Source organism: Cucurbita maxima, unplaced genomic scaffold, assembly GCF_002738345.1.
Source record: "Cucurbita maxima cultivar Rimu unplaced genomic scaffold, Cmax_1.0 Cma_Scf00028, whole genome shotgun sequence".
NCBI lineage: Eukaryota > Viridiplantae > Streptophyta > Magnoliopsida > Cucurbitales > Cucurbitaceae > Cucurbita > Cucurbita maxima.
In genome coordinates, this window is record NW_019272044.1 from 3359299 (window position 1) to 3381442 (window position 22144).

At 36.4% G+C, this 22144-nt stretch overlaps 6 protein-coding genes across 10 annotated transcripts; 3 read left to right on the forward strand and 3 right to left on the reverse strand.

Moving 5' to 3' along the window:
• The first annotated feature begins 1229 nt into the window (after positions 1-1229).
• Positions 1230-4600, forward strand: LOC111500208 (probable serine/threonine-protein kinase PIX13). Of its 2 annotated transcripts, XM_023151869.1 has the most exons (7): positions 1230-1712; positions 1840-2180; positions 2806-2941; positions 3022-3164; positions 3410-3533; positions 3938-4338; positions 4446-4600. In XM_023151869.1, exons 1-6 carry the CDS (start codon positions 1640-1642, stop codon positions 4327-4329), a joined length of 1209 nt encoding a protein of 402 aa, XP_023007637.1. In that variant the 5' UTR covers positions 1230-1639; the 3' UTR covers positions 4330-4338; positions 4446-4600. The 2 variants fall into 2 exon arrangements, with proteins under 2 accessions (XP_023007637.1, XP_023007636.1); XM_023151868.1 differs by having other exon boundaries at positions 3938-4600.
• Positions 4601-4650: 50 nt separating this feature from the next.
• Positions 4651-5587, forward strand: LOC111500211 (dirigent protein 19-like). The gene has a single exon (XM_023151874.1). The coding sequence runs from the start codon at positions 4927-4929 to the stop codon at positions 5488-5490; it is 564 nt and encodes a 187-aa protein (XP_023007642.1). The 5' UTR covers positions 4651-4926; the 3' UTR covers positions 5491-5587.
• A 1712-nt stretch (positions 5588-7299) lies between these two features.
• Positions 7300-7971, reverse strand: LOC111500193. Its single transcript, XM_023151846.1, has one exon. The coding sequence runs from the start codon at positions 7969-7971 to the stop codon at positions 7300-7302; it is 672 nt and encodes a 223-aa protein (XP_023007614.1).
• A 2778-nt stretch (positions 7972-10749) lies between these two features.
• Positions 10750-13254, forward strand: LOC111500210. The gene is made up of 2 exons (XM_023151873.1): positions 10750-10903; positions 11491-13254. Exon 2 carries the CDS (start codon positions 11579-11581, stop codon positions 12683-12685), a length of 1107 nt encoding a protein of 368 aa, XP_023007641.1. The 5' UTR covers positions 10750-10903; positions 11491-11578; the 3' UTR covers positions 12686-13254.
• Positions 13255-13615: 361 nt separating this feature from the next.
• LOC111500206 (protein PIN-LIKES 7-like) lies at positions 13616-16867 on the reverse strand. 3 transcript variants are annotated; one of them, XM_023151865.1, is made up of 8 exons: positions 16636-16853; positions 16473-16552; positions 16289-16413; positions 15667-15788; positions 15388-15570; positions 14541-14663; positions 14361-14461; positions 13616-14287 (listed from the first exon to the last, which is right to left on the reverse strand). In XM_023151865.1, the coding sequence occupies exons 1-8, from the start codon at positions 16768-16770 to the stop codon at positions 13924-13926; spliced, it is 1233 nt and encodes a 410-aa protein (XP_023007633.1). In that variant the 5' UTR covers positions 16771-16853; the 3' UTR covers positions 13616-13923. The 3 variants fall into 3 exon arrangements, with proteins under 3 accessions (XP_023007633.1, XP_023007634.1, XP_023007635.1); XM_023151866.1 differs by lacking the exon at positions 15667-15788 and having other exon boundaries at positions 16289-16351; positions 16473-16580; positions 16636-16867; XM_023151867.1 differs by lacking the exons at positions 15667-15788; positions 16289-16413 and having other exon boundaries at positions 16473-16580; positions 16636-16860.
• Positions 16868-18372: 1505 nt separating this feature from the next.
• Positions 18373-21206, reverse strand: LOC111500205 (protein PIN-LIKES 7-like). Of its 2 annotated transcripts, none has more exons than XM_023151863.1 (9): positions 21163-21206; positions 20866-21024; positions 20195-20274; positions 19983-20107; positions 19635-19756; positions 19363-19560; positions 19058-19180; positions 18886-18986; positions 18373-18811 (listed from the first exon to the last, which is right to left on the reverse strand). In XM_023151863.1, exons 2-9 carry the CDS (start codon positions 20998-21000, stop codon positions 18448-18450), a joined length of 1248 nt encoding a protein of 415 aa, XP_023007631.1. In that variant the 5' UTR covers positions 21001-21024; positions 21163-21206; the 3' UTR covers positions 18373-18447. The 2 variants fall into 2 exon arrangements, with proteins under 2 accessions (XP_023007631.1, XP_023007632.1); XM_023151864.1 differs by having other exon boundaries at positions 21155-21200.
• Between the last annotated feature and the right edge of the window lie 938 nt (positions 21207-22144).

Consider the following 22144-nt stretch of genomic DNA (forward strand, 5'->3'; position numbering starts at 1 on the left):
AAATATTTAATTACTCTTTTATTTTCATTAATTTCCACACAGCTGGAGCCGACCAAGATGTGAAGGTCTGAATGCCTTTACCACATATTTCTTCCCATTTTTTTTTAATTAAAAAAATTCTTTCTTTTGACTTTTTTTCTTTATGTTCTAATTAATTTCTAATTTTTCAACTATATTTTTTAATTTTATTTATTTTAAGTAAAAATAATAGTTTATTTGTTGCTATTATTTTTACCAATTAATATCTATTTACTAATACTCTCCCCAAGCAACCCCCTATGACCGAGGTGACGTGTTTGCAACTCAAATTAAGATTTTTGTCTTTAACATTTGGATTGGATAATTCAAACTCTGACCTAATCCAAATTCGGTAGTTCATTTGAATACTTTTAATATTAACAATGTTAAATATTTTGTACTATTATAAATACTCTTGACGTTTAGGTCTATAGGTCTATGTAATTTCACGTTTTTAACATTTTATCCCTTTAAAATTGTACTTTGAAAAATGGGTATATTGGCTAAGTGACTAAGTTTTGTGGTTTCTATAAAAGGTAGTCATACGATTCAATGATCCAAACAATTATATATAAACCAAAGTATGAGAGCTGAGTTGGGTTACATTTTTTTTCGATTTGGATTAAAAATCGATAGGGTTTTAAGATTGTTATAAAATAATCTAAATGGTTAAAATTATTGTTGTTATTATTATTATTATTAGAGTTGTAACAAAATTATAATAATTTTTAAAATAATGGGGAGAATGATTTTGTTTTTGTGAGTGGATTTCAATCATTAAAAAAACTTAAAATTAATCATAATTCATTAATTAGGTCATCACCTTGTGTAAAAATAAATAAATAAATAAATAAAAGGCATCACTAATGTCTTTGTTTATATTATTTTCCACATTTCATGAATCTTTAAACGATGGTTGATTAATGGAATAAATTAAAATTTGGTCACATTTAAAATGTATTGCTTCCTCAATTTTTTATAATAAATAATTAATCTTTTTCATGTTAAATCTGAAACTGTGAAAATAGGGATAAAAATAGGAATATTTTAAAAGTAAAATAAATAAACCTTTGTTTCTATTTATTATTTATTTTTAGTTCATACAAAATTTTATTTTGTATTTTACAATATAATTAATCCCTTGAACGATTATATATTATATATATATATTACATAAATGGTCTGAATTCTCAAAGGAAATAAATAAAAAAATTGAAGTGTTCAATGAGTTTGAGAAGACTATAATTCCAGTCTTCGCCTCAGAGATGATTTCGAAATCGTTGCGGAGAGAGAACTGAAAAGTTTGAGGTCTGAATGCGTAATCTGTTATCAGATTACAAGCTTGAAAGTCTTTTTGTGCGTTTTTCACATCAATTGTCAGCGATTACGAGAGTGGATTTTTCTTTTTGGTTCCATTGACCGAGAAATTCAAGCTCCAGTTATGGAAGAGTGCGCAATCCAATGATAAGCGACGTATAGAGGCTTTTCCTTTTCTTTCCTGCTCGCTTTTCGCCGATTCCCTAAGATTTTGGTCTTGACTTCAGTTTCTTCTTCTTTGATTTGCGGACGAGAATTGCTGAAGTTTTTGTTTCGTTGATTGAACGCAATAGAACTGTTAAGAATGGGAAATTGTTTACATTCTTCAACTCCTCGTGCTAGTTCCATTAGCAGCCAGACGCTATCTTCTACTCCAGGTACTAATTTCAAACGATTTATCTTCTAAGTTACTTTTAGAATGCATTTCAGATTCACTTTCTGCTTTGAGCTGTGATTCTTTTTGTTTCTACCGTTGATTTGATTGTATCTTGTGCCATTTCATAGGGACATCGAGCAATCACAGCAAGAGCGTAGGGTTTTCAGGTACCAATAGCACCGCCGGCGCAAGTCTATTTTCAGAGGCGGCGAGCGTGGATGTGAATGAGCGCTATCCGAACGGGAAAATCCTTGACCAACCAAACTTGAAGGAGTTCAGCTTCGCTGAGCTGAAACTCGTTACCAAAAACTTCAGACCTGAATCCTTGATCGGTCAGGGAGGTTTTGGGAAGGTGTATAAGGGCTGGGTTGATGAGAAGACGCTGGCTCCTTCTAAGAGCAATTCTGGAATGGTGATTGCCATTAAGAAATTAAACACAGAAAGTGTCCAAGGTTTTCAGGAGTGGCAGGTAAAAATTTAGCTCATTCTTGGATCATCTACTATACTGTATTGAGTATTCTTTGGTCAATAGAAATAATTAGTTCCCGTTCTTGCTTTATATGGAACTCTTAGCTACTGAACAAAAGTAGATGAACAATATTATTATTATTATTTGTCCTAAACAGAACTACGAAGATCCATCTACAAATTTAGAATTAGCCTAAATACTGCAAGGATTAAAGGGCTTTTCATTTTCATGTTCATTGACTGTTTGAGGTATCAATTGAACTGGTGACATAGTCCATCAATCATTTGACGTTAAGTTATGTGTGCCAGAGAATGTAGCCTTTGTTCTGTCATACTTGACATGCCATTTTTTTGCTCGAACTTTTTAAAATTTCATTTTTTGCATACCTTGTTTGACACAGATTAAATTGGAAATTTGTAGTTACATGTTTCTACTCATGAAGCCCAAAAAAAACATAAAACTAGAACCTGTAAGAACTGGCGCATTTGTTTTTTTACCTGTAAATGCTATTAGGACTTGGGAGCTCTGCTGGTGTATGTAGATGGTTTTTGCAAATTTATCGATTCGATCGGAGTCTACTGTGCAAGGTCGAATAATGTCCAACTCTTCATTTGATATAATGCAGGCTGAAGTGAACTTTTTAGGACGGTTGAATCATCCAAATCTTGTCAAATTATTGGGTTTCTGCTGGGATGATGAAGAATTGCTTCTTGCATATGAATTCATGCCCAGGGGAAGCTTGGAAAACCATCTCTTTGGAAGTATGATTTCCTTAAACAAAGGATAAGTTTAAATTGATTCTTCATAATCTGTGCTGATCTTTGGCTTTTGTGATGGACAGGGCGTTCTTCCATAGAACCCCTTTCTTGGGAAAGAAGGCTCAAGATTGCCATTGGCGCAGCTAGAGGCTTGGCTTTCTTGCATTCCGCAGAAAAAGAAGTTATTTACAGAGATTTTAAAGCGTCCAACATACTTCTAGATATGGTTTGTCCAATTCTCTCTGCAGTCTATTTTTAGCTAATTGCAATATTTAAATGATGTCTTTGTAACTGGAAATTAAATAGCTGGTAATTTCATGTTATCCATCATATCTTTCATTATTAGATATGTTTATATACTCATGGATAATGTTAACACACTGTTGAACTTCTTGGTCCATCCTGATTTCCCCTCATTTCATCTTTCTCTTACCATTCTATCTAAATTTTCCCTTTTATATTCACGTGTAGAATTACAACTCAAAAATCTCGGATTTCGGCTTGGCAAGATTGGGGCCTGCAGGTGAAAAATCACATGTAACAACAAGAATTATGGGCACGTACGGTTACGTTGCCCCGGAATACGTTAGTACAGGTGATAATATCTGTCATTGTTGAGTCAAATATTGCAAATAGCTTGGTTATTCGATTTTCTTGCAAATGCATAGAGGAGAAGTAGAAACAATGACCATCTGGAGGAGTATGTTGAGGATTATTGAGAGAAGTAGTCCCACGTTGGCTAATTAAGAGGAAGATCATGAATTTATAAGTAAGGAATACTATCTCCATTAGAATGAAGCATTTTGGGGAAACCAAAAGCAAAACCATGAGAGCTTATGGTCAAAGTGGACAATATCATACCATTGTGGAGAGTCGTGATTCCTAATAGAGTATATTGGTGATACAGGACATATATAATTTGATTTCACAAGTTCTCTAATCAATCTTATTGCGTCAACATTGAAAATCATGTTCTTTGCCATTACTGATCCTACACAGGTCATCTATACGTGAAGAGCGACGTTTATGGGTTTGGTGTGGTGCTGCTCGAGATTATGACAGGCTTGCGAGCACATGATCCGAATAGGAGCTACGAACAGCGCAATCTGGTCGAATGGGCTAAGCCACGCTTGGAGAAGAAAAAAAAGATCAAAAGGTTAATGGATGCAAGAATAGAAGGTCAATATTCATTGAGAGCAGCCGCTCTAGTGGGAGATCTTACTCTAAAATGCCTGGAAACAGATCCTAGAAAGCGCCCCTCCATGCAAGAAGTTCTTGAGGCATTGGAACAGGTCGAAGAATCGAGGGAAAAACCGAAAGAGTCGAAGACTAGCAACACGCAGTCTAAACAGCTTCATCAAAAACAGGCAAACAATTCATCAGCTAAATGAGGCCATAAGGTGAGAAAAACTGAACATGATCATTCAACATTGTTTACATTTGAGATTGTGATAGAAACACTGAACATTTTTTTGTTGGCCTTCGCTCATTGGTTGCCCTTCTGTAGGGGATGGCAGGAGGTGAGGTTGGAATATATTTGATTGTATGTATAATGAAATGAGTAGGGATTGTTCTTCTAAATATAGATAATGAAATAGGTAGGAATGGATCTCATGAACATTTTTCTAATCAGGATGTTTTAAAATTGTGAGACTGACGGTGATATGTAATGAGTTAAAATGGACAATTTTTATTAGCAGTGAGCTTGAGCAGTTACGGATGGTTTCAGAGCCAAACACTAGACGGTATGTGCCAACAAGGACGGTGAGCCCGAAGAAGGGTGGACGGTGAGCCCGAAGAAGGGTGGATTAAGGATTGGTCAACATGGGGTTGGGATTCCACTCGTCTCCCACCTTGACCTTAAAATCTTAGCACCAATAAGACCCAAGTAAAGTCCACTAACCTTCCAACCACTACTTTTGTCGGCTCTCCCCTTGATTTAAATCGTGTCCCAAAGCTTTGATCTTTCACCCGCCATAATCAACACCATGGCACCCTCTCTCATTCTCTCTTCCCTTTTCACTCTAATTCTCTCCTCCCTCTTATCTTCGCCGGCGCTGGCCGAGCCCAACGCCACCCACCATCCCCGCCATCCCCACCGCCACCTCCGGTCACTCCACTTCTCCCTCTTCCAGCACGAAACAATCAACAAAACCGGCTACTTCATCGTGCCGGGGGTGGCTGGCCCAGGAGTGAGCCAAACCACCACCCCATTTGGCACCATGTTCGTTTTTCACGACCCTTTAACCACAGCGCCCGACCGAGCATCGAAGCTGGTCGGCACGTCGGAGGGAACCTCCATAACCTCTGGCCTCGACGGCTTGCGAAGCATTAGCATAGCCAAGATCAGCTTGCGTTTGAGGAACCATACCGGTTCCCTCTCCATCGTGGGTGGGACCCATAATGTTAAACCGTCGAACCACCCCATCGTGGGAGGGACCGGAGATTTCTTGTTCGTACAAGGCTACGTGACGTCATCTCCGGTGGATCTGGTCGGAATCACGGTGGTTTACAAGTTGGAATTTCATATTTACTGGCCGCCATACGCATAATGTACTTTACTTTGTACAAAATTTCAGGTTTATTTTTACATTCTCAGTAACTTTACTTTTCTGAATATTTGTGTAATAAGCTCAATTGAGCATCTCCCATTTTCTCTCCTAAATATTAATATATAATTAAAAAAATATATCTATATATATATAAACAAACCCCGATTACTCATTTGTGAAGATCACTTTAGATCCTAAGAGTTAAAATTGAAGTTTAATTAATTAACGTTGTAAAAAATTTAGAAATTTGTATTAAGTATAAGATATATTAAATAAAAAGGGGAAAATATATTTATTGTATTTAAAAAAAATATTAAAAATAGAGTTTAAGTAGATAAGAAAAGAAAATCACAAATAGGCTCCTGATTTCATCTCTTATCGAGAACAGCCATGTCACAGTTAAAAGACGCCCGTGAGGACTGTTGAGAATTATTGAGAGTGAGTCCCACATTCGTTAATTTAGTGGAAGATGATGGAAAAGTCCTTCCTCATTTTAAATAAAAATTTTAATTTATAACTTTTATTTTTTATCATAGACTTTTAATTAATTTTGGTTGAGACTTTTAATTAATTTTGGTTGGATCATATTATTAAAAAAGTAAATTAGTTATTGATAAAAGACTTTTAATTAATTTTGGTTGGATCATATTATTAGAAAAGTAAATTATTTCTCCTACAATATTAAATAAAATATAAAATTAAGCTGTGTCTAAAGCCAAAATTTGATAAGAAAAACACGGCCAATCTTCGTTATATTATTGTTTTCCACATTTGATTGGTAATCTTTTTAATTTAATTTTAATTCCAACCAATAGTGTTCAAATTTAATGCGCAATTCTTAACATAGCAATGCCAAACCTAAATCCTAAATTCGATAAAATGAATATTTGAAATATCGATGAGTATTTATTAGGTTGCCTTATTAAAAATACGTACCGACTACTATATAAGAAGAGACGAGCCGATGTTAATATTCGCCACTCACAAAAACATATTATCCGAAGAATTAAGAGTCGAGAGTGGCCCTCGTCTTCATTTCATTGAAGTTTTGATTTGGAAGACGAAGAAACCTATTATCAACTAATAAAGCTCGTAATCGTCAACTATAGGTTAGTTGTCCTTTCTTTCTTATTCTTTTATTTATTTATTTAATTTCTTCATCTTTAACAAATGGTTAAATTTTTAATATTTAACTCAAAATTGTTTTTCGGAATGAAAATGAATATAATTTCGTGAATAATTTTTTCCCAATTTCATTTTGTCTCCGGTAGATATATTCACGAGGCGGAGATGGTGAAGTCTTTCTCCTCCCGTCTCCACCTTCTATTTCGATTCTCATTTCTACGAAATTTCTCATTCAAAGATCTATTTTTTGGGAATCATTTTTTATCTTTTTATATATTTTTATTAAAAAATATTAATTTCAAATAAGTTTTTAATGGCAATAATATTTAATAAGAAAAATATAATATAATTTTTAATAACTCAAATTTTAATATTCAATATAATCTTTTATATTTACAAAATATATATTCCCGACCCAACTAGAAGAGAAAAATATTTTTCATTAGGGTCACACACGAGTTCATACTTGTGATTAATTATTATTTTTATTAAATAGAAAAATATTGTTAAAGATGTATTTTTAAAATGAATGAATTAATTAATTAATATTTTGGAAATGCAGGGATCCTGAAGATGCATGCATGATGTAACCGTTTGGGCATAATTTCTTCAAAATTTGACATTGGATGAATTTACAAAGATGTGTTAATTCTGGATATTATTACACGCCCGCCCCGCCGCTTCTCACTCATCGTTCTCACTCTCCGGCGGCTGCTCCACGTTGAGATCGAACCCCACGCCGCCGCTCTTCTCAGGCGACCCACTCTCCTCAGCAGCGGAGGGCTGGTTGAGATCAATATCCAACCCTCTTCTCGACGCCGCCACTCCCTGAGCCACCGTCAGCAAAGTGGAAGCGAACTGCTGCTGACAGTGGCGGATATCGAGCTCGGCGGCGGTTGGCGGCGGAAGAGCCCCACGGTATGTCCGTTCCGGGTGAGACCTCAAGTGTCCAAAAAGTGCTTTCCACGATTTGAACACTTTATTACAAGTCGCACATTTTGGGTCACCTTTTGGGACCTCCGTTAGCTCTCCCTTCTTCTTTGCAGCCTTCACTTGCTGCTGCTGCTCTCCTCCGTCTCCTCGCCCTCTCTTCTTCCCTACCTCCGTGTTCGAACCGCCTCCCACATGACCATGTGACGACGATGACGACACTCCCACGTCGCCTGTTGTACCTCTTTCTGGGGCAGGTGCTACGGACGAGAGGTTGATGACGGGAGGAGTAGGGTTATTGTCGTCGATGCTAGCGGGTGGTGGAGAAACCGCCATTGGAGACCTTTCTCCGCCATGACGTTGGTCGGGAGAGGTCGACTCTGGGACGGTATTGATATCGGCATTGGCATTGGTATTCTTCTCCATTGCAAGAGACAAAAGGAAGGAAATGAAAGAATTGAGAATGGAGCAAAAGGGATGAATATGCAATAAGAAGATAGCTATTGGTGGATGATGGCTGTCTTAGGGTTATGTCTATATTTATACTCAAATTTTAGACATTATGTAAAACAAGTACGAGGTTAATCCAACGTGTTTGGTTCCATCATAATCTAATATTTTAACTAGTTAGAAAGTATGATCAATACTGAAACGATATGTTTTTCTTTTATTGTGATTGTATTCGTTCCAAGACATAATCTTTCATTTCTAGATTTTTAATTCCGTTAAATTCAACTTGATTTAATTAAGTCGTAAAAATGTGAAAAAAAAAAATATATATTTGAATTTGATGATGGTATATTGAAGTAATTAATAGTATGAATATTTGAATTTTGTATTTTAATTTACCAAATAGTAGGAATTTAGTTTAAATGGTAATGAAGTAATTAAATTTATTTTCACCAAAAGTGTATTTTGGTATTATTTAGGTTACTATAAAAGGGTATGTGCATATACATAATTTGTCAAATATTAGTTATAAAGTCCTTTTTCGGAATTTTAAAATTATTTTGGGCTATTTTAGGGGGAAAATGCATGGAATTTGCTGTCTAAATTGTTGTTCCTTATCCCATTCCTCTGTTTTGCATTATTTAAATGATTAGAACTTAACCCCAAAAACATTATTATGAATATCAAATGTCAACAGCAAAATAGGTAAAGAAATTTTCAACCAATTTATTTTTTAAAAAATGGTACTTATTATTTAGCTCATAAAATATTTGAATTTAAAATTGAATCGTTCTCTAAAACAAATTTGGTCTAATGTGTTAGCTACGAAGTGGCAAACTAGGTATTAAAGGGACATAGATCAAAATACCCGAATACAAGATAATTTAAATATTATGACAACTTGGTCTCAAAGATTATAAGTTTTGAACTTAATGTAATTCTCTCCCACACATATATTAAAAGGAAAATCGATAGGGCGCAAACTAGGTAAGGAACAAGGTTTGGTCGTAATTCCTAACACAACATCCGTTCAATGCTCACCTCCCGTTGCTGCAGACCATTACTCGCTCCATTTGAACCATTTTTGTCCTATACCTCCCACTCCCTTAGCTGCTTGTGCAATGCCTCCATGGTCACAAGTTGGTACCGTCGTTGGTTGCCCATGGCCGCCTTGCACAATTAACAGCTCACACTTGTCAATTATTGGTCACTTACTCCTCCTCCAACCCTCGTAAGGGTGTGAAAGCTTCTCCTTAAATGCTTTTAAAATCTTGAGAGGTAGCCTAAAAGGAAAAGGCCAAAGAAGATAATAACGGTAGACTTGAGTTACAAATATTTATCAAAGAAAAACTTCTCACATGAAAATACACATATAGCACTAACAATCGACAAACGGTTTACTCATCGCCCGAAGTCTTAGGTCTAGATGGCTAGTTCCCACTTCAACTAATCTTATGGGACCTATATGGTCCTACAACATTTAGGTGCCAAGAGAAAATAATTACGTGCTAGATCTTTATTTGACTTGTACTTTACCATTCCCTCCAAGCTCTTTATTGTATCGATAACTAACTAGACCAATCCAAGATGGTTTTTATCACAATATATGTATATATGTATATATATATATATATATATACGCCCAACTCCATCGCTAGCAAATATTGTACTCTTTAGACTTTCTCAAAGTTTTTAAAATGCATCTGTTAGGGAGAGATTTCCACACCTTTATAAATAATGTTCCGTTCCCTCTCCAACTAATGTGGTGGAGAGGGAACAATCTTACTCCATTTCAGGCAACATCCCAAAAACTATTCTCACATGTTAGTGCAGTATCCACTCTTCTTTCCGAGATGGCGCTGCCGCCACATTTGCCGACGGTTCGGAGGCCTGAACATTACTAACTCAAAAGCCAATTCCTCTTCGAGACGTCTGCACTCCGCCGCATGGAGTGAAAGAAAAATGGCCGTGCCGAGTGGCGTATTCAAGCATACCGCCGTAAAGCGCATTTTAGAACTTCCCCAATGCAAGGACGGTGCTAGTTAGTACAGACGACATGTCGGTTCGAGAGTGTTTTTTAAGCAGAATTTCCAACTTTACCAAAGTTCTTAAATTTAGAAATTATTATTACAATTTTAGCTTCTAAAACTATCCCATTTAATTTTTTCTAAACGGTTGAATAAAATTCATAATAAATAATATATTTGAAAAACTCACATTATGGAATTTTGAAATAGTAATTAGTATCTTATTTACGGGATGGAAAAGTCAACACATTGCTTACAAGACTAGGCAGCTCACGTCATCTAATGCAACGACACATCCAAATGTCAATAATAAATGTCTTTATACCTAACCGAACCTCATTTTACGTACCTATAACTTCAGTTGAAGTTACTTAATCATCGAAACAATTTTAAAACTAGAGTAGCATTGGATTGAGCTGTGAACCTAGCTCAAAAACCAGATCGAAAAGTTTAAAATTTTAAGATATTCAACCCAACATTTATTATTTGAATTGGATGGTGTGGGTCACATGAAAATAATAATGATAAATTGATTAAACATAATTAATGATGAAAATGAATATTTAGAAAAATGAAATAAAAGTATAAGGTAAATTAGAAATAAATAAGGTGTTAGCTTGCACGGAATAGAGAGCGAAGGCTCCTCATTAACCAATCCAATTTTCGCATTTCTATTTACATTATTTTATATTATTATTTTATATTATTTTTATATAATTTTATTGTTAGGCAACGCATATGCATCATATTAAAACATGATCTTCAGTTTTCCTCTGGACCTGAATTTTCTTCTTCTCCGTCTTCTTCTTCTTCCTCCTTCCCAAACCCTAATTACACCTTCTTCCTTGTAAATTCCCCGCCTCTACAGTACCAGAGATCAGGTATTTGCTGTGTTTTTTCATCTCCTTTTACACTCCCTTTCCTTTTCAATTCTCTCAATTACCCTTCTGCTCTTCTCTCTCTCTTTTTCTCCCCCTTCCCTTGAATCCATTGCTGATGCCCTTTTGATGTTATTAGGTTCTTTCTATGTCTCGTGTTTCTTTCTGTTATTGCGGAATTCGACCCGTTCTGTATTCACTGCGTTCTTTGGTTTAATTCTGGTTTCATTTTCTGCATGTTTGTCTCATTTGATTGTGTTGCGATTGCTTTATCTTTATTCCGTTTCACAATTGGATGTCCATGTCGGTTTCTGAGTACTTTTCCCACGAATTGAAATGCTGTTGATATTCAAGCGATGATTCTGCCCATAAAACCTTGTAAGATTGGCAATCCGTTTTGTGGGATCTTCCTCTTCTGCCAGATCGCGACAGCTTCAAATTTTAATTTCTACTTTTGACTACTGAAGAAATGGTTTGATTTGGATGTTATTTTATTGCTTCCGAGTTTTCTGATTGATGTTAGAGTCTGATGGAATTTGTGATGGAATAGAATTAGAAGCTAATTTTGTATTCTTATGATTGTTTTTCAGCGGAAGTAAATGTTAACTCAGTTTGTTGTTCGTGTGGAGACGACACATTAGCGATTTATGTTTAAAGCTATAACTTGGAAGGAGAAGAATGGAGGCCAACATTTGTGACGCGAATCATCTCGATTCCGATGTTCTTCTACCGCCAAGAAAGCGCCTTCTTGCTGGCTTGAGAAAGCAAGGTGCCGATGGTGATGGTACTTTTAATCTGCCACCAGTTGCCTCCTCCTCTTGTTCTCCTCCTCCCTCTCCTTCCTATGGCTTCACATCTATTGAGTTCAATATGCGGCTTAACAATCTGTTGAGTGCTCATTCAAATACTAACCTATCATCTGAAGAGATAGTGGAGGCCTCAAGATCAGCTGCAGCTGCAGCTGTGAAGGCTGCGGAGGCTGCCAGGGCAGCAGCTGAAGAGAAGGCGGCGATTGCAGCAAGGGCTGTTGCGGCTGCAAAGAGTGCCATGGACTTGGTTGCCACCATTTCTGAAGAAGCAGCCTATAAAGAAATAAACCTGAGAAAGAACAAGCTGAAGAAACATGTCCCAGTTCAGCTTCTATACACAAAATATCAACCGCTTGAGAATACCAAGACAGATGAAGAGTTAGCTCGCAAATTGCATCGAGCCATAAATAGCTCCCCGAGAATTTTGAAAAATTCATCTGGTTCTGATGCTAGAGGCCACAGACATAAGAGGTTCAAAGGTTCACCTGGTTCTGAGAAAACTAAGGTTTCCAACTGCGGCATCTCACAGGAGTTGGACCCTACTCCCAGGTGCAATGGGCATGCTAGAACCAGTGAGGCTGACTCTGAGGGCAGCGTTCAGGAAGTACGCAAGCTCAAAGCTGATAAGAAGAACAATCAGTCCGAGATGGATAATGGAGAAGCAGAGACAAGTCAGAAGGAGAAAACGTGCGACAATATTAGTGTCGCTGTTAAAAAAAGGGGAAGAGTAAAGCTTAAAAAACTGCCCTTGAGTATTTGTTCTTTCAGGGATCAGACAACTCTCAAGGAAGATATGAATAACGGAAGTTCCCCAATATCCAGTGTGCAAAGCCCAACATCATCTGAAAATGTTATTTTACATTCTGTAGATAGCCCGACTGAAGGCGTGATGCCAATAGAACCCGCATCAGTATGGAAATGCCAGGAGTTTAATCCTCCTCTTTCTGTCAAACAAAATAAAGTTATGCAGTCATGACCGGAATACGACATATGGTAGAAGGTTGGTGCCAATAGAAGTCGATAGTCGAGGTAGGATCCGAGCAGCATTTCTTATAGAAACGGCTTTACTCTGCCTGTCTTCCTTTTGATCATCCTGCATATTTTGTTTCACAATGAACTGGGACACACCATTGTAAATTTCATATATGTGTTTGAATATTCTCCAGAGTTCAAAGGTATCCTTTATGACACAGAGCTTGAAGTCCAAATAAGAGGCATTTTTGTTTTGATTTGATTATATATTGCTGAATATACTAAAAAGGCATCCCCATGTATCTGTAGGTAAGATCTGTAGATGGTCGTTTTCATGGTTCTGCTACACTTGTATCAATATATTACACTTAATCACGTACAGGAAAAGGCAAGCTGTTTGCTTTTTGTTGGTCATCTATTCTTCTATACTCTCATAGTGTTGTTTTTATTGATTAATTGAGATTGAGATTTGTATTCTCTGGCTCTTCCTTTAAGAGGAGGAAACCCTTTCTTATTGTAGCATTGTAATTGCTCTTATTTGTTAATGAAAGCGTCCCTTTTCTATTGTTTTCTGTGCTCAAATAGATGATGCTGTATTTGAAGCCTTGTGCTCTGTTCTTATGTTCACTGTCACGAAGTTGAGCTGCGAAACTCAGCTAACTGTTTGTAATAACGATGGGAAATTGCTGGTTTTATATTCGGTTGAGAATTGAACTTTTTCGGTGATCTCTTAGTTTGTTGTTAGTAGAGGAGGAGAAAAGTTTCTATACAAGAGACATAACCGCATTATCAACTTTCGAGAATAAATCATTTTAGCATATTTTGTCATTACCTACATGTTAATTTAAATATAGTTTCAATATATTCGGTACCTTTTGAGTCGAGCATGACATAAAAACTTAATAGTTGCTTGTTGCTTCGCTTTTGGAATATATTAGGGCATAAATATCACTCAACTTGTTTTAATCGACAAATATAGGAATCATCAAGACTATATGAAACGGAACAAAAATATTCCTTCTATTCTAACCGATCATGTGATCACTATTAGCAACGAATACAAAATGGGTGAGACCATTCTACTCTACAAAGAGACCCAAGCCTAGCTTTGGGTCTATTATTCCGATCATGATTTTTCTATCTTCAAAGGGAGGGAATTTGGATCGATACTACGATTCCTAGCCACGTGCTCTAATACTCTCACCCAAATAGTAAAAATAATAATAATAAGAAAAAAAAGAATCAAGACAAGATCCACATGAAGATTGCACCCCAAAGAGCAAGAGAAAGGGCAGCGACCAAATAGGTCCAAAGCATAATAACAGAGCATTCCTCTTGACCAACACCGAACAACTGAGTCATTGTGCTAATGGACATAGCCGGCGGCGTGGTGTACTGAACCATCAACATGAAGTGGTAAAGAGGATCCGCCGCCAAACACCCCAATGTGTCGGCCGCCTTCACAACCAAAACCCCAATTGCCGGCAGCGCAAAGTACCGAACCGCAATCACTCCGACAATGGTCTTTGGCTTCACCTTCGACGACCTTAGCCCTTGAGTCAGGTTACCGCCCATTATCAGAGTGGTGCAAGGAATCGTCCCATTTCTGCACACAACACTCAACCCTTTAAAACACTCTCCAATTTCATCCTTTAAAACACAAAGACTTAGCCACTTACCCGAGCAGTTGAACAGAATCCTGGACTACTCGAAATGGAGCATTGTCCCCAACAACCAGGTTTCTAAGCCACCACACCGCTCCAAAGATGAATCCCACAAGCTATTCATAATCATTTCTTCATATCATTTTTGGCATTCATAATCATCTCTATAAACAACAATGGATACTCATTACTTACGGCTCCTAATGATGGAGGGGTCATCGACTCTTGAACAATGCGGCGCAAAAAGTCAAGCGTTTTAGCCCAAATGGACGACGTTGATGATTCCCGTTTCTCTAAGCTGTCTTCTTGGGATTCAATCTAACAAGTAATATTGGTTAAAATATCATCCCTAGCCAGATCCACCCTGAACCCATTATATATTTATTTTAAAAAAATGGTTTTAAGTATTTTAAGAATAAAAATATCTAAATATTAAAAAAAAAAATTGAGATATTTTAGAAAAAATGTTTAAAAATTTTAAGAATAAATTGTCTCCGCTCTACTATAAATACTCATCCTCCCTACTTAGGTTTTCATCTCAAGAAACACAAAGCACAAAATGGAATAGTATTCTACAAAGTGTCAGTGTTTCCAACAGAGAGTTGTGTTCAACAATCTATCATTAGAGTCATGCTCTTAACTTAACCATGTCAATAGAATTCTCAAGGGTAGAATAAAGAAGTTGGGACCCTTGAAAGTGTAGTTAAAAGTGACTCAAGTGTTAAATAAAGGGGGTACTTTGTTCGAGGGATCCAGAGAAAGGAGTTGAGGAGGCTGTTCTAAGGCGCTCCATAGACCTTAGGGGAGGCCTATGGTGTACTTTGTTTGAGGAGAGAATTGTTGAAGATTGAAGTAAGGAATACATCTTTATTGGTATGAGGCCTTTTGGGGAATCCCAAAACAAATTCACTAGAACTTATACTTAAAGTGACAATATCATACCATCTTGTAGAGTCGTGATTTCTAACCAAATCAGCTACCCACACCCATCAAAACCAGCTTCATGAACCAAGCAAACTTGTTGTAATTTTGAAGTAGTTACCTCTTGGAAGGCCTTGCTTGATGAGACTGAAACAGGGCCATTTTGTTCATGGAGAAGGCGAGCTTGCAGGTCGCCAATGGAGGCGTGGCTGGGTGATATCAACGGCTCCTCCAAGGCTTTCAACCGCAAGGAGGAGGTTTTCACAAGATGGTAAGTATAAGTCCATTGGCAAAATCCACTTAGCTGAAAGTTCACCAATTCAAGATATTAGATTAAACAGAAATGATGCCAAATTTGTACTGAATCACCCAAGTTAAAACTGGATAGGTTAATAACTACCGCCATGGAAAAGGATGCATAAGAGAGTCCAAGAGAAGAACAGGTATCATGGTCGCCAAAAGGGGTGCCATTTTCATCACAAATAGCAGGGATAATGATGAGAAGAAGGTATCCCAAGTTGCCTAAACAATCATACACTCACCCGTGTTAAATCACTAATTGTAATAGCACAAGTCCACCGCTAGCTGACATTGTTCTCTTTAGCCTTTCCCTTTCGGGCTTCCGCTAAAAGTTTTAAAACGCGTCTGGTAGAGAGAGGCCAATGTCCTTACTGACACACTACTTGGTGACAACCAATGTGGGATCTCACAATCCACCCTTGGAGTGATTTCTCCTCTCCAACCAGGGTGGGATCTCACAATCCACCGTCTTAGAGGCCAGCGTCCTCGCTGGCACACCGCCCAGTGCCTGGCTCTAATACTATTTGTAACAGCGTAAGCCCACCGTAAATAAATATTGTCCTCTCTAGACTTTCCCTTTTTGGCTTCCCCTCAAGTGTTCAAAACGTGTTTTATAGAGAGAGGTTTCCACACTCTTATAAACCAGGCTTAGTTCACCTCTACCACTAATCAACCTAAAAGTTTAAGCTCGAATAAAGTAGAGCGGAAGGAAGAAAACGAACCAGTAGAAGAGGCAGCCATGACAAGGCCTTCAAGATACGGCTTGGGTTTGAGAAGCTTAATAACTATCCAACCCAAAACCCATCCAAAAAGGAAGGTAAGAGCAATGTTGACGGGCATGAACCACCTAGAACTCACCAAATCAACAACAGAAAATAAACAAAGCATTGAAATGAGAGGCTATACCATGAAACAATGTCCTGAAAAGTGACTGTTTGGGCCAAATTTGCGAACATGAGACAAGGAGTGAACACAGCGAAGACGATCTGCACAAACAAACAAACAAACAAAAACCTAATACGATTAAGAGATGGAAGTGCAAGATTATTATGAAAAATGAGAAGAATACCTTGTTGAGAGAGGCTCGAGCCTGGGCCGGAAGAAGATTGGAGTAATCAGTGGCCAAAAAAGCCCCCACTAAGCACATCAGAAGGACCTGCAAATTGGGGATGAACGCCACTTCCAATAATGACAACAAACCCATAATTTTTGTTTCTTGAAGAAGAAGATTACAAGTCGGAGGTCGGAAATGGAACGCATTATATGTATATATCAACAGAACTGGAAGAGGGTGAAAGGTAGAGCCTCCCTGGCTACGAGACAGTGGATTATCAGTATTCTAAACTGTGGCGGCCAGACGTCCCCAGCCAAGGGATGTTTATTATTTATTTATTTATTTATTATTCTCAACTAAATCTCAAGGTAGACTTTCTTATTAGAGAAAGGGGTTTTTTTATTTTTCATAATTTTTTTTATTAATTTGACCATTCCTCTATGAAAGATATTGATGATTAGTTGGGTTCCAGAACCATGTGCATTGAAAAGGCCTCGAGGCTCTTCCGCTACCATGAAGAGCCAAATGTCTTCCCAACCATTAAAATAATAATTTTTTAAAATATCTAATAGAAGGCAAAACTCTGCCACCAAAACACAGAATTAGATTGAATATTTTCACATTTTTTTTATTTCATCAACATACAACTCAAATTTACTTATTTTCCTTTTTATTTTTGTAATAATTTAAATATAGGTAGATATTGTCATTTTTGGCTTGTTGAGGTATTATCATCCGCTCTCAAAGTTTTAAAACACGGGTGTTATAAAAAAAACAGATGAAAAGAAACCAGTAAAATGGGGGGAGGCGGGGACAGTAGTAAATCTCACAAAATACCCTCAATATTAATAGTTAGTGAGAAGAGAAATTAAAAAAAATATATGTATGTGTGTGTATGTATATTACAATAATTATACCAATTTAAAATTTAATTGGGTGAAACTGAAAATTTAAAGTTAAAATTAATGTTTGCCAAATAAAATAATCCCACACAATTGCTAAGGGCAGGTTTGTAATTATGATTCCAATTGCATTTGGGCCCACCTTTCCCTTTCTTTTTCTTATTTTCTAAACTCTCCCCCAAATAAATATATATGTATTTATAAATTAATTATATAACTGCATCATCCACTACATCATCACCTTAACACATTTCTTCTGATTTGAAGTTAAAAAATTAGTTTGTATATTGTTCCAATTTAAACTCCACACAATCTATTTAGCCTTTTAATTAAAATTTCCTTTTAAAATCATTAATGTTTACGTGGACATATTGATTTAAATATAAACATTAATTTAAATTATAAAGAAATACACCATTTTATCTAAATGAATTTCAACTCGTTTTAAATAGAATATAATGCAAATTTTTATAAATTAAAAGGCTTAATGAATTTAATTACAAAAATTTAGAGTTTTAAATTAATTTAATTATTAGTTGACTTCATATTTGACCTCCACACAATTGAACACGAAAGAATTTAGTTCATAATAAAATTTTGAGATTTCGAGGATGTAAAATCTCTTCCTAGTAAATGCATTTTAAAAATAGCAAGAAAAGTTCGAAAGATAATATTTACTAGTGGTGGATTTTATTAGAGGCTACTGTGTGCTAGGCACTAGGTCAGGAAGAGGAGGATTGTGAAATCCCACATCGATTGGAGAGAGGAACCAGTGTCAAAGAGAAATTGGCAGGAAATGATAGATTGTGAGATCTATTTATAATGGTGCTTAAACCTCACCGAGAAAAACTAAAAGAAAAATAATATCTAAAATATCACTTAAAATGTTTATGTTTGTGCACAGTGGTTGGAAGAAGAAAGGAAATCAAGACAAGAGCCACATGATGAGTGCAGACCAAAGGGCAAGAGAAAGAGCTGCAGCCAAATAGGACCAAAGCAGAATAACCGAGCACTCCTCTTGACCAACGCCGAACAACTGAGTCATTGTGCTAATGGACATCGCTGGCGGCGTCGCGTACTGAATCATCAACAAGAACTGGTAAAGAGGATCCGCCGCCAAAAATCCTAATCTGTCCGCCGCTTTCACAACCAAAACTCCAATCGCCGGCAGCGCAAAGTACCGAACCACAATCACTCCGAGGATCGTCGTTGCCTTCACCTTTGACGACCGCAGCCCTCGAATCAGGTTGCCACCTAGTATCAGAGTCGTGCATGGGATCGTCCCATTTCTTCCCATAACATTTAAGTTAAATTAATAAAAATATCTATAAACTTTCTATTTTGTCTAAAAAAAAATATTTACCCGAGTAGTATAGCCGAGGCTTGAATTGCTCGAAAGGGAGCATTGTCTCCAACTACGAGATGTCTAAGCCATGCCACTGCTCCAAAAATGAATCCGACCATCTAATCATAACCTTACGTGTTAGTTAATTCTTCTCTTATATCATTTTTGGCATTCATAGGTGACTACTTACAGCTCCTAATGTCGGAGGGGCCATCAACTCTTGAATAAGAATGTGCAAAAACGTCACCGTTTTAGCCCAAACGGATGATGCTTCCCATTTCTCTAAATTGCCCCCTGCTTCTTGCGCTTCAACCTAAAAGTGAAGTGTTAAATTATCACCACTAATTATATGAGTATATATAAAGATATGAGTATATATAAAGGGGAATCTGTTCGAGGATGTTGCGAGTGTTTCTACCAGTTGTATTCAACAAAAAGGAGTTAGGCACAAAACTACAAAACGCAAACAATTGGTGTATTTTTGAAATGGGGAACCTGTTCGAAGGTCTTGGTTGATGAGACTGAAGCAGGAGGAAGGTGAGATTGTTCTCCATTTTGATCATTGAGAAGGTGGGTTTGCAGGTCGCCATTGGACCCATGGTTGGGTGCTTTCAACTGCTCAAGTGCTTTCAATCGTAAGGAGGAAGTTTTGACAAGGTGGTAGGTAGAAGTCCAGAGGTAAAACCCACCTAGCTGAAAATTCACCGATTCATTATGGGGCTCTGATATCATGTTAAAGAAACTTAAACTGCGGATATATTATTTACCGCGGTGGAAAAGGAAGCGTAAGAGAGACCGAGAGAAGTGCAGGTGTCGTGGTCACCAAAAGGGTTGTCATGCTCACTGCAGATGGCAGGGATGATGATGAGGAGAAGGTTTCCCAAGTTGCCTAAAAGGAAGAACACAAATGAAATGAATAATAGATGAAGAAATACTTGCACTCTTCAATCGAGAAAAGATTATAAGGTATTCCGTAGAAACTGCTGTTCTACTTTGTTGTAGACACTAAACCATTTATTCATAAAATACATAGACAATGAAATCATACAATTATTGGGTTGACTCTATTTTCAGCTGATAATAATATTTTAAAAGAGTAATGAACGAGAAGCAACCTGCAGAAGAGGCAGCAATGACGAGGCCTTCAAGGGATGGGTCGGGTCTCAAGATTTGAACAACTATCCATCCCAAAATTCCTCCAATTAGGAAGTTAAGACCAATGTTGATTGGCATGAACCACCTGCAATTCATTTCTTACATATATATAATGACACTAATTAACAATGAATTAGCTTCAAAAAAAAAAAAAAAAAAAAAGACTGTTTACCATGAAACAATGTCTTCAAATGTCACTGTTTTCACTAAATTTGAGAACATAAGACAGGGAGTGAAAACAGTAAACACAATCTGCCAAACTCAAAAAAAAAAAAAAAAAAAAGAAAGAAGTCATTAGATACGTCAATTTAACCGAATTTTAAACTCAAAAGATTTATCATCGTTAGCTAAACAGGGTCAAGACCAGAGATTATATGCGAGATCCTACATCTGTAGAGGAAAACGAAACATTTTTGTATAAGGGTATGGAAACCTCTTCGTAATAGATGCTTTTGAAAAATCTTGAGAAGAAACCCAAAAGTAAAAAGTTTCGAGAACAATATTTGCTCGCGGTGGTTTGGGCTTGGGCTTCTATCACATTATATTTCTTATTCATGTCCCCACTGCCAACCGGGCTCAAATCCCATTCCATCCAACATGTCAACCTTGCCCAAATCCAATTCATCCCTTCTGTCTCACTTGATGTGTATATTGAATATCATATTATTAATATATTTTAATAAAAAGTATACATTAAAATATATTTTTTAATTAAAAGAAAGTATAAATTTTTCTTTGAAACCAATGGAATCTGTACCGAAACTTGTGGTTCTAAAAATAAATGAGAAATTTGGAAGAGATAAAGATTGAAATAGAAAAATAAAAAAAATAATAAAAAATGACCTTATTGAGAGAGGTTCGAGCGTGGGGAGGAAAAAGGGTGCAGTAATCAGTGGCTAAGAAAGCTCCCAATAAACAGATGAGAAGGACCTGTAAATTGGGCATGGAGGCCACCTCCAACAGGGACAACAAATCCATGATGTTTTTTTATGAGTTGTCCTTCTGTAAAACAAATGAACATTAATTAGCCTAATCCATAACTAATTAACTAACTAACTACCTCTAATTGGAATTTGGCATTAATTTGTTGCCATTTTTAGAACTAAAAAAATCCGAGAAAGAAAAAGAGTACAAACAAACCTTGGGTGATAGCTGACGTGGACTCTCCTCGAGAATGAGGTTTGGTTGGAACTGTCAATGAAATTGCGTATTTATAGAGGAAGAGAGAGTAATAAGAATAATGAGAATGAGGTGGAATTACTATTATTTATTCTTATGCTACACTTCATTTAATTTTTTTAATTTTTATTTTATAAAGCCTGATAAGGTGGAATCCAAATTGGTTGGAGAGGCCGGAAATGAATAATTAAAAATTCACGAATTTTACAGCATATAAAAAACTAATTAAATAAGAATATTATTTATTTACTTCAAACATTCCACTACAACATTCTTGTGCAACATCAAATACATTTATCTAATTTTCAAATATATTATTTTCAAACCTCCTAATTTAATCATCCAATTAAACAACCCGTTTGTGGGATCCCACGTGGTTGGAAAGGAGAGTGTGAAAACTTTTTCCTAACCGACACGTTTGAAAAACCTTGAGCTGTTACAAATGATATCAGAGTCAGATATGGGACGATGTGCCATCAAGGAGGTTGTTCCCCAAAAGGGGATACGAGACGGTGTTCTAATAATAACATTGGCCCCATAGGAGTGGATTTGGTGAGAGTCCCACATCGATTAAAGAAAATAACGAGTACTTTTTTAATAAAAAAATTGAGTAAAAATTCGAAAAGAAAAGTCTAAAAAAGACAATATCAATTAGTCGTGAACTTGATTGAAGTTTAGAAGTTTAGAGTTGTGATGTTTTGCTGGTTAATTATTTCATATTTATAAATTTATTCTACTTTAAAATAAATTAATATAATTTTCTTTATTTCTTTTTCAAATCTTACTTTTTTCCTTTCAACATGTTCTCCCTTTCCCACTTGCCTTTTCTTTTTAAGCTCAAAAAGTAAATGTTAATAGTGGTAATACTAATAATAAATAATGAATTAAGAATAAAGAATAGAATAAAATAAAATAAAATCTTGCATTTTTGTAAAATATTTTT